We start from the raw sequence: 12,692 nt of genomic DNA on the forward strand, positions 1-12,692 counted from the left end.
TTTTTCAAGGTTTTTTTTGATACATTTATTGTCTGACTTGGTTTTTACATTAAATTAACACACACAATGGATTTGATATTGTTACAGGGAAAAAAACTTGCCCTAGGAGTTTCCAATCCCAAACATACTGACCAGTTATAAGAATCTTGACTCAGTGGAAGGACAAATTTTCACCACAATGCATCCAGAATCAGGAAAAGCCCCAAGTTTTTTTCATTTTACACATAGCTAAATATTATTTGTATTAAGTCATCATCAGCCTTCTATTGCTGTAATTTCCCTTCAACAGCAGGTCAGATTATGTAATTTGTTTTAATGTATACTGATCAATATGCATTTTTTGGTAAGATGTTAACATCCAAAATATTTGCTCATTACATTATGTAACAGTACATTACATATCAACTGCTCCCAAACCCTACCTTTAGTTCAAAATTTCTTCCCTAAAATTACCATCTTTTATTAATATTGAATAAAAGGTGATTTTATCTGTACCTTTTACTTCAAAGGTTGTTGTCAACATGCAGCTCCAACCAAAGAAAGGCAAAATATTAACTGTAAAAATATTTTAAAGAAACAAACAAAAACCTAGTGATTATTAAACTGCAGATTGCTTGAACCCCCACACTTTTTTTTATGCCAAGAAATAAGTATCTGGTTCAGCAGGCAGAACAACAGAGTGCAAATGACCCAGATGGTTGGATAAGATATATAGAACTATTTTGAATAAAACTGCAAAAATAGGTATGCCTTGCATATGCAAGGTTCAGAAGAGATACAAATCCTTTAAGAAAGGGAATATGCCCACTCACACATATATTTGTATTAACAGAATGAATCTGTATAGTAAGAAAGCATGGCAATCTTTAATGAAGATGGACAATGAGAAGCCTTTTCCTCTCTAGTATTTCCCACAAATATGCAGAAAAGAATACTAAGAACTTCTTCAAACATGTAACAAGTGCAGTTAATTAGTATAACCCACTAGAGAGAGGTTTATTCTCTTTGCTGTAGAAGCAAGGATAAACTTTCCATTGTACTTATTTTAAAGCCAGCAGTAAATAGAAAAATTAGTGATAGTCATGCAAGATAAAAGCTGTTTCCACAATGTTCTCATTCATGTTGACTTCCATATTTCAGGCAGAAAGGTATCTTTTTGTACTTTCGGATAACTCATCATATGTCATTTCCTCTGAAGAGAAATCTCTCTCCTTTTTCCTTAGTGACAGAAGAGTTACTGACATATGCAGTCACACAATAGCATCACCTCATTCTTGTTAAAGAAAACATACTTATATCTTAAATTATCTTCCAGGCATTAATATGATAGAAATAAAGTTAAAGCAACTATATGAAACAATGTTTACCTTTTATACTAGAAGAAATTCAATAGAAATGCAAATTTGCACAGTGTAATTTCAATTAATTCTACAATTGGAATACTAATGGTCAGACACATAAATAATATGCATCTCTAAAATTTAATTTAAAAACAAAATACTATAGAAGAGCATCAATCCATGCTAAATATTGCCAACTTTTCCCCACCTTTCTCCTCATTCAAACTTCTGTGAAAAATTGAAAAGAAACTAATTTTATCCCTGTTTTCTTAATCTATGTAATCAAAAGCTTCTGCCTTCTTTCAGCTTTTCTACTTCATTTTCTTGCTGCTAAATCAGAATTACAATTCTGATCGTAAAACAGAATTACAGTTCTGTTCAAATTAATACTTGGTCCCTTCACAGGTAAATCAAAATCAACCAGAAGAGCTTTCAAGCAAACTGCAATATTTTCTGCTAACTCATACAAATGGTCCCACTGCTTTTGCAGGATTGGTGATAAAATTATACGCCTGAATTACAAAGGCATAATACCAATACCTGTTGGCCACGCACCCCATTTTTTGCAGGAGTTTGTAATCACTTTGCAGTAACCTGCAATGCTCAAGTATCAGCAAAAAGTTTCTAGCAGAGGTTTAAAAATTCCGTTTTCTGATTTCCCCATTCCTGTATTTAACTTGCAGACTCTCAGCTGAGACTACATAGCTTCTCTGATAACCCTGAAGCCAGATAAAAACCTTCCAGCTCTACCAACCAATACTGATAACCTAAAGCAAGGCATTCAAAGGGGTCAGTAAGACAATATTTAAACATTTGGAAGTTTAGCTAGATGGCTTTAAATGTCACTACCAAGCACCATCCAAATGGCTTCAGAACATCATATAACTGTATTGTTAGACTGTCCAATTACATTTTTGCACACTTCTGCAAATATCCAATTCTGACATTTATCCATACAAATGTCAATTGATACCCCTAAGTTTAATTTCAAATTGTTTTTCTGCTGCTGGAAGTTGGAGCAACAGTGAGAATGTAGCCCTGCATCCTAAAACTTCTTCACATCCATGTTCAGCATATGTATCGGTCCACTAAAAGAACTTCTCAGTTAGTTCAGTTTTGAGGAAACAAGGGTGGGAAGGGGCAGGGTGAAATAACAAAAACATCAAATCCCACAGTTTGTAAGGGGGGCCACTGTTTTGTTTGTGATACAGCTGAATTGGAAGATAGTTCACATTTCCTTTATCTGAACAAGAAGGCCCCAGAACATTCAAGCCTCAGTGACCCAAGGTTCCCTGTTAGCTGTCAATCAGTTCAAAGCATAGAAATTATTGTGTGATACAACAAAGATTAGCCTAAGAACACTAACCTTCAATAAACAACTAAGTTGATTTTACAGGAAACATATTCAATAAATCATTTTATACTAAGCTATTCTTAATATTATGAAATGGAGACAAGGAAAAATAACAGAATAATAGGTGTTAAGAAATCTCAGTCAAACTATCAGCATTTCAGTGTAGACTAGAATCTACTATTACTTTCAGTGTCTGACTTCAGTTTTGTGCTGTGAATGTAGTAACACAAAAGGTGACATTTCTTCCCTCCTCTGCATTTTTCTTAGCAAATAGTATACATACATTATCTATGCTTATTAAATTCTGTTACACACAGATTAACATTCTAGGAATAGTAGCTACCTAAAGTCCAACTGAGGTATATTAAATATTGAGTTGTTTTCAGTCATTGTAGACCATGAGCCATGCAACCATCACAACGGCAACTCCGAACACTGGCAGCATAATGAGGTTCTTGTACTTTTGCCATGATGATTGTTCAACTTCTACCTCATCCTTCCTTCTCTTATTCTTTCTTCGCCCTTTTAATCTGTTTTCAAAAGCTTCCAGTTCAGCCTAAATAAAGACAAACACAAGTAGTTAACATTCGTATCAGAATTTAAAAAAACCCAAGGAAATGTGAGGGTTTAAAGTAACATTACCAAATACCATTTAACAGAAGTAACCGACAGCCAATGGAAGTTACACATCTCAGAGATGATACAGTAGCACCACATCCCACAGATACAAAGTGCATTGCTTTCAAATATTAAACCATTGTTTAGTTTCCTATAAAAACATCGCCAAAAATGCAGCCAACTGAAGTTTTGCATTCTTAGTTTAACTCAGGCTGAAAATATTATGCTAGAAATAAGATTGTTATTTCCATGAAATATGTTAAAAATAGGTTTTTTTCCTATTAAAAAGCACACTTGCATTTAAGCTATTTTACCAACTTCTATAAGGGCTGAAATCTTCAAAGACATTCCCTTGCAATAAAGATGCACTCTACCAAAATAAATTAATAAAACCATAAATAACTAAAACGCTATGTTATTTCCTTCAAGTCTTTGTATTTTTTTGCATTGCATGGATACTACATTTTTGATTAATTGCTATAATCTTAAGATACACACAAAAATATTCCATTTGTTAATTGTTATAATTTGAACATTTAATCACTCATACAACTGTAAGAGCTAGATAATATCCTCCAGTAGGAAGCACATGCCTATAGGCCCAAAAATGGAGCAAAACAATTGCAAAAGAATGCCAGGCTTCCAACAAAGAATGGTAGTTTCAGGGTCCTGTCTGGAATAAACAACAGGATCTCTGATCCCTGTTCCTCATCCCCCTCCACATTTTTTTAAAAGAGCATCCTGAGAATACAGAAAAAACTCTACTCAGTGTACAAAGCTGAAATCAAACTGAACTAGGCAGCCTAGAATAAAGACTGAAGACTAGGATGAGGCTCCAATGAGAACGTATCTAATTGCTAGGAAGACCTGAGACAGACTAAAATCAGAAAAAGTCTGATGATTACCTGGATTTTTGGTCAAGCTGTTAATTACTAGAGAAAACATGGGGCAAGGCACTAGGGAGCAGAGAAACCAGATGGAGTGAAAGGGAAAAGAGATGGGAGTAGCAGAGCGCAGCAAGGCAGGACTGGCTGGGCAAAAGGCGCAAGACTGAGCAGAAGCAGAGGAATCATGGACAGTGAACAGGGACAAAGCCTGGCCATGAGAGGAAATAAATCTACGTGACTACAACTGCAGTGCTGCCAGGAAGAGGGTCTAAGACAATACAGTAAGTGCATTATAAAAACAAGAAAAAGACTGTTTTGGGAAATGGACAGAGTAGTAGTTCAGTAAATAAAATCTTCATTCAGAACTCAAGGTTGCCTGATGTCTTCCTCCACTAACAGCAAATATTTGCCAGTTTCACAAAGCAGCTCTTCCCTTCCTGAGCCAGATACCACTGTTAGCAGGAGAAAGGGACCTATTTTGATGTCTATTCCTTTGTACCTAATAAAGGCAGAAATTGTTGGCACTTCTTTGATGATATGGGAGAAGAGTTCAGACAAAGTCACAGTCTATTTGAAACAAGATTACTCTCAACTAGCTAATCCTCCCTTAGAAAAGCAAAGTATTTTAATGGGACAGTTTTCAAAATCCAAAATCTGGAGGAAAGGGCAGAGTTTTTATGGTTTTATAGACAACATGGCAGTATTTCATTTTAGACAGACACTCAAGTAATCCGGGCTTCTATAGTTACTATACCTTTGATCTGTACATTTTAAAAGCAGAAAGCTCTATGAATTACAATAGTTAAAATATAGGCTCAAACAAAATTATGTAATAGCTATTGAATTGTTTTCCTAATGAACTCTACAAAAACCTGTCTCAAAATAAATATATAACTTGAAAAACAAAAAATAGAATGAAAAAAATTTGAGGCACAGAATATGAGTGAGAAGCCATCACTACCCTTGAAAAGCTACCTACAGATTTTGTGTAACTGTCACATTCCTGAAGTGCCACCTTAATGACCTCTGAAATAATAGTTGTGCCCAGTCTTCAAACAAGTTTAACTTTTCAAGCTAAAGAAGCCTAGGGTTTTTATTTAGATAAGAACCTAGCTTCTTTGTATATAAACATAATACAAGTAAAATGACATGTATTTATTTGAACTGCATACTCAAAACCTCTAGTTCAGTGTTGCTCAGGCACTGGATTTTGTTCTTTCATGTGTTGTTCACTATATTCTTTCTGCACTGAAAGGAGTAGCATTCCCATGGGAAAATGTAGTTAAATGAATGCAAGTAACAGTGACAAAGTATTCTCACTGAAAGTGAGGATATATTTTTATTAATAGCGATGGGGAACATTTGACTTTTTAATGCCTAAGGATCTGTTAAAATTTTTTCTTTGTACATAAAAAAGGGAAAATAAATCTTTCCTACAACTCATTAAATTACACTTCAGGTTCAAGACCTTAACTTCCAGAATTGAAACTCTAAACAGTCAGCTTGAAAATTTAACCAAATATTTTACGATGGAGAGGGACAGAGAGACATTGGTCAGAATTGTTAAATAATCAAAGCGCTGATCTTTTTTCCACCTCTAGCAATTGTGAAAACACTGGCCTCATAGGGTGCCTCTGAATTAGAAGCAGAGGGAAAGTCTGGCTGCTAGGGTCATGACAAGAAGCCTGGCCCAGCCATCTCTTTCACTAAGAAACAAGTGATTCCATCTGTAAATGGTATTAGCAAAAGCTGCTGCCAAATAAAGCAAATAGCAAAATATAAATGCACAGATTTACTAGAGCACTAACTAATTTGTATATAAAACATTTAATGAAGTACTAATCAAAATAGGTTTAAGAAACTGTGACTAATAGATGAATAGTCTCTACAAAAATGTGCTGATGACATTGGGTAAGGTGGTACAAGATGCAAACTTTTGTCAGAAGGGCATAAATTAAAAAATATACTCTTAATGTGACCCAACACCCTACAATAGTGATGTTCTCCAATTTCCATCAACAGATGGCAGATTATGAGTTCTAACTGGATGGGGACCAATGTTACATAAAAAGGCTGCAGCAGTTGAGGTTAGTACTTGTATACAGTTCTAGAGCTTATTTATTAGTTACAGCTGTCTCCTTTTTTTTTTTACTATTTGTTTTGTTCTTTATTTTTTTTTTACAGTTTTTGTACAACTATTTCCTAACGCACTAAACTAACAACTCTTAATTAACGTTTTAATAGGGTTCATTATGTATAGGTGAAATTTTCTATCCCTGAAGTTGCATCCATCACAAAACACGTATGCAGGAGCAGTTGCCATATATTGCATAAAGTTACTATTGTTGAGCTGGAACTGTGAGACTTCAGAGTATGTGCAAGTAGAAAGCAATGGCAGTGTGACTGCAGAGAGAAGCAATCACTGCTGAAGAACCCAGCCAAAATCCAGCATAGTGTGTTGGTAGAGTGCATCTGCTACTGTTTCAGAGAAGCTTCCTTACCGAGACTTTACTAAGGGACTATAAGTTAAGTGATTTTGAGCAGAAATCATTAGTATTTGGGTGGGATGCCATCTGGAATGCATGCAAGCACTCAGTGCAAGACAAACATCAGTAAATTTGGCTTTCTAGCTCTAGGACTGTAAACGTGTTCTTAACATGTTTAAATGCCCATCAGCACACAGATTTCCTGTGCCCAGTTTGTTTCAGGCATCTGTATGCAAGTTACACTTCCTGACCTATATGCCAGATGTAACATTTCCAGGGTCAGCTTAGAGAAAAGAAGAATTAGTAGAACTGTCAAGGAGTTATATGAGGGAATATGTGCTCAATATTGTAGACAGCTGAGATATGAATGTTGCAATAAACATTGCAGAATGATCACAAAACAGTCCCTGGTGCTCTGGAAAACAGATGCATAATAGATGCTTTTTTTGCAGGATAAGCAGACAAGGTTCTCCTCTGACAAACAAAAATATGTCTTGCCAGAGCATTTTAGATGTAACATTTTCATTAATTGCTTAGAGAACTTAAAAAGTGTGTATAACAGAAGTTGCAGCCCACAGAGAAACTGTCTATCCTAAAGAGACTAGGAGGATGGCACAAGTGGATCCACTCTGTAAGCCTCTCTTGCCCCCTTTCAAGAAGGTAGCAAGCCAGTGATCCCTGATAAAAACAGAGTGTGACATGCAGGTGAAAACACAAGTGTAAACTAAATACATAGATGCTGTGATAATTGAGCAAAATGAGTCAGAAAGCACATACCAGACATGGAGTATGATTTAGTGTCAAGTGCTCACTCAGGCACAGGCACACATGCATGAACCAGCTGGAAGGCATGCCGACTCCAGATGACAAACCTGTCCTAGCCATCACCAACTAAGCTTAGTGTTTACCTGAATATGATTAGTATCAGCAACTCCAGGCAGCTGGCACAGCAGCTTTGTGGATTACAATGCCAACAACATATCCTCACCACCAACAGCATTACAGTAAATACATGTTTCCCCCCCACCCCAGACACTTTGAAGGACAAAGATTCATCTAGCTGTCTTTGTTCCTTCATGATAAGAGGGAGAAGGGGAGCTTCACCTAACATTTAAATCTTGCAGAGGATATTCAGTATGCTATAGTGTTTATGCTGTATAAAGTGTTTGACTAAAATAAAGCATACTTACTAGTTTTAAAATAAATTACATAATATAAAGCTATAGTAATACAAAGTTATCATTTTGCACAAAATCATGAACATTGTTTGCGATAATGTGGCCTCAACCATTGTAAATAATTTACAGCACACAGAGTATGCTAACAGCTGACGGGAATGACTGTGAATATCACATTAAAAACTATAAATCTTTAATAGCATATAAATGACATTATTTACTAACAAGAACAAGGTGAGGATGATGCGGATGAGGAAGAAGAAAGGCTAATACCTGCTGTCTTCGCTTCTCCTCTTCAAGAGCAGCTTTGGCTTCTGCTTCTTTTATCTGTCCAGACACACAAAGTTATAATAAACTGTTGTAAACAGCAGCTAAACCTATAATCTTAAGGAGTCATAATTACTCCTATAGAATGGTTCTCAGCAAAATCTGCAAACTTTCCATCATGTGAGTTCCACCATTCCAAAGTCATATGAAAAGTAGTCATGCGATTGATAACACTACAAAAATATTTTGCAGTGTTCAAGAAAGCAAATTAAATGCTAGAAAGAATTAAGAAAAATAAATGGTGCAGAAAAAAAATGTCAATTTGTAAAGATGCCACATACTTGAATCTTAGCACCTGCATTCCATTTTGGTCCTACATTAATAAATAAATGTGAAACCTGAACATATACAAAAGACAACAGGATGGAGTGGCTCTCATCTGAAGAGATGCATAACTAGGATTCATCAGGTAACTATTAGGACACCAAATCCTGAAGAGTACACAGATGGCAAATAGAGATAAAACATCAGTAGTTATTTTTCATAATGCAAAAGCATAAAATGAATTTACCAGGAGGTTGGCTCACAATAGTGGAAAGTATTCTACTCCCACGGAGTATTTGGCTAAATCTAGAATTTCAGTGCTACAGGCATAGTAGATGCCAAAAGTTTATGTCAACTGAAAAACAACCAGGCACGCTAATAGGAGATAAATCCAACAAAGGCCATTAGAGACACCATTTCACCCTCTTCAGTTCCCACAGGAAGAGTATATGGGAGAAGTTTATATATTGCCCTTTTTTTGTATCTTTTTTAGGCTTTTAGCATTGCAGTCACTGAATCACTCCCTTAGAAAAGTTAGATGAAAAAAATCCATTAATATCTTGAAATGAAAACAATCTTGATCCTAATAGCTGGATGATTTGCATCCTACCAACAAAAATAGTTCACTGAATGCTGTTTGCACAGGTAGAATTAATTAGAAATAATTTTCAATTCAAGAGCTTTTGATGACTAAGGAGAAAGCACACCAGCTCATGCTTTAGCACACTGTTGTTCAAACAGCAGGCACTAGGGGCAGGGCCAAAAGCACAGTCCTATTTGCAGGTTTTCAGACTATTTTAAATTACTAAACTTTGTATCAATTAAAAGCACTATTGAGAATTTCATTAATCTAGATACAATGGCAGAGTTTCTTTAGAAATGCATGTAAAGCACCTTTTCAGCCATGCACATCTGAAATCTGAAAATCTGGTGTGCAAAAAACTACACAATGAGCTCCGTCATTTTTCACTGCCATCTAATGGCAAAACTTCAGCTACAAAAGAAAAGGTGACCTTTAAATGTGGAAAAGAGCAACAGAAAAGCTTCTTTTTACACTGGTGTGCTCATATTTGTATAATGTAAAAGGTATAACGTGCACAGATAAAGGGAACCTTTACTATTATAGTCATAGCATGGAAAAACATTTCTATGATTATTTCTTTAATAAAATGTACAGTAAAAGACACATTCAATTCCTAGGTGTCTAGTGAGTAAGAAATGCTTTCTCAATAGGTACCAGACATGAAAAGTTTCATTAAGAATTAATGCACTTTGGTTTTAGAAATTAATGAGTGTTTTGCAAATGTGCAAACTAATTTATCATTGTAAATGTCTACAGTTTTCAACAAGTTTTCTTCCAGTCTGGACACATTAAACAGTAATAGATATAAATAAACCACTTTCATCAAGTGCCTATATTAGTAGACTATTCTAGTATGTCATTTGCAAAGTAAGTCAACACAGGCTACAAAAAGGTGCTAGAAAGAACTTAAATAAAACTTTCACACTTTATATAAAAACCCCAAAACCAAATAAATACCCATTCTTCTGATAAGAAGGTACACATAGCTAGGTTGTGCCATCCAGTATGTCTGGGGCATTGCTTACAGCAGAAACTTGTAGCCATTTGCTCACTGCATTAGACCACCTTTCCCTGTGGATTACAACACTGGGGCAAGAAATTGGCAGTAGTATCTGCTCCAGTCAATCAGCACTGATTGCACTACACTGAGACATCCTGCTGGGTCTCAGCTCATGCAGTCTTACTGTGAGCTCACCTTGCTTTAGGGAGGGACTCCGTATATTATGAATTTATCTTCACATTCTTACTGGAACTGTTTGTTGTGGTTGGGATTCCCTAAAGGCATATCCCAAGAGTTTTAGAATCCAAGCTGCTTGCAATGTTGCAGGATTTGGTCAGTGTGGTATTTGCTAGAACTTGTCAACCAATCCTCAAAATCTGAGCAAAAGTTGACTTGTGAGCTTTACCCACCGAGTTCTTGGGTTGTACATTTATCACATGTAATACGTGATAAACCCAAGCAATTTATGCATCAATTATTTTTGTGTATGCTTTTATTAAAGGCTTGTAACAGCAAGGATCATATCTTGTTTCTCTGTGACAGCACACAGCAAATTCTTTACTTCATAAAACAGCTAAGCTAGGGAGAAGTCACAATACCAACAGTCTAAGTAGTATTCTGCAGTTACTGGAAAGTCTCAATTCTTCCAGAATAGGATAACTAATACCATGTAGCAGATTATACTCCACACTGGACAAACTGAGAAACTGATAGCTGCAAAACCTTCACTGGAAAGACAAATCACAATGCCCTGTGAAGCAGTCTAACTCTAGTCTTACAGCACTAATGACTTTTATCGTCACTGATCATCACTTGTTCTCAGTGAAAGAGGAAATAATCAGTTCCAATCAATTCAAAGAAAAAAAAAGAGGAAAATAACGTAATATGGTTTAAAAATAGTATTTGAGTCAATTAATGCCATTCATAAATTCAAGACTGAAAAAATAGCTACTATTCAACAGCACATCCACTTACATTGCATTTCTGCAGGTACTGCCTTGAAAAATAATGTGCTCTTTTTTCTACTTTTCTTGAAGCTCTGAGAAGAAATTATAGCTCCAATGGATACATTACCTCATATGCTTTCCGCTTCATTTCCTTGCATAATGCATCACATTCCAGTGAAGCTTGGCCTTCTTGTATCTTGCTGCACTGTACTTCCTGTTAAGTATAATTTGTCTTTTTAATCATTTCCCTATATAAGATTTTAGTTGTTAGCTTCTTTATGCAAATAATAAAAATTTCTTATTTAGTAAAACATTGGCTTTACATATAAAGCTAATGACTGAATGTTATTCCAACCTGTAATTATGTATTAAATTGTCCTTTTTTTCCCCTTCTTTCTAACAAGCTAAGCTGAAAGGAAGAATAAATTATAGTCCAGTTTAATTTTTCTCCTCTTTATTAATTTGCCTTAGACAAGCAAAATAACCTTTTGAACCTTTGCATTTAGAGTCTCAGTAATTTCATATATATTATCTTAACTGGCTTAGATTACAGGACATAGTCTGCTCATAGGGGGAGAAATTAATTCTCAATCATACTTTCTCCCCTTGTTCTAGTATTGAAGAAATTTTTAATAAAACCAAAAAAGAGGTTATCTGTAAGCAAAGGCTGATCAGTTTTAAGCACTTATTCTATATATGTCATCTTTTCTCTTGCTAAGCATCCCCCCTGCAAGACTTCTTGGATGCACAAGACATATTTTGGATTAGCTGAGGACTCTAAGGAACTGCTGGAAGGTTCAGAAGTTAATTTGGTCCAGAAAGGTAATTTAAACATTTTTTAATTAAGACAGATCATGGGTTTTTTTTCCATTAAGACATTATAATTTCTCAAAACTTCATATAAATTTCTGGTTTTCCCCTCATAATACTGTATAGCTGTAGTAAACTTGTTATATTACTTTGTCCTTATCTATGTTAGAAGCTAAGGATGCTGATGCCCATTCTACCTTTTAGGTTTGCAAGGAACCTTAATTACTTACATTAGTTCAGGATTCACAACATCTATGCTAATTCCAGCTTCTGCAATTTTCCCAACATTGTCATAAAAATGTAATTTTTACTCTTAAATCACTCCAGGTCATCTGAGTATTTTTCTCACAAAACAACAAAAATTTAAGTGTGAATGAAGATAAAGCTATTGCAAGTCAAGCAGCTAACATATTTTAGAATTAACAAGATTTCATATTCTCCAATGAATCTTCTGATATAGTAACCCAGATCTTCAGCTGATTTGAATTGTTACTGCTCTACTACAGTAACAGGCCCCATTCCAATCTGCAGCATCCACATCATCCATCCATACAAGCTCAGGAACATATAAAGAATATACATCCTTTGAAAACTGCAACTTTTAAATTTACCTTTTTCAGTCTCTTACAGAGACACCGGAGTTTAACTTTCTGACTGCAGTTAACTGGACAGGTTCCTGAATGGCAAATCTCTTTACACCGGTGACCACAGGGCAACTGTAAGGAACAAAACACAAATAAAACTCCCACATCAATAAAGCATTGTAAAATTACCAAGAACCTATGGAATTGGTTTTATTTCACACAAAGAATTTTAACAGAAAGTCATTCAGGTAATCAGTCTTTTAACTTGTGAAATAATTGATTTTTTTTTTCTTTTGTGGGGGGAAATGTTTGCT

At 35.3% G+C, this 12,692-nt stretch overlaps 1 protein-coding gene across 1 annotated transcript in view; it reads right to left on the reverse strand.

Annotated features, from left to right (window-relative positions):
* The window catches only part of NFXL1 (nuclear transcription factor, X-box binding like 1), a 44,858-nt gene continuing 32,166 nt past the window's right edge, over nt 1-12,692 (reverse strand). Inside the window, exons 19-22 of the mRNA XM_021555735.3 lie at nt 12,406-12,510; nt 11,112-11,198; nt 8,137-8,190; nt 1-3,250 (exon numbers count right to left, since the gene is read on the reverse strand). Coding sequence (XP_021411410.2) covers nt 3,077-3,250; nt 8,137-8,190; nt 11,112-11,198; nt 12,406-12,510 — 420 coding nt within the window. The 3' untranslated portion in view covers nt 1-3,076. The remainder of the gene's footprint in view (nt 3,251-8,136; nt 8,191-11,111; nt 11,199-12,405; nt 12,511-12,692) is intronic.

The sequence above is a fragment of the Lonchura striata genome, chromosome 4, assembly GCF_046129695.1.
Source record: "Lonchura striata isolate bLonStr1 chromosome 4, bLonStr1.mat, whole genome shotgun sequence".
NCBI lineage: Eukaryota > Metazoa > Chordata > Aves > Passeriformes > Estrildidae > Lonchura > Lonchura striata.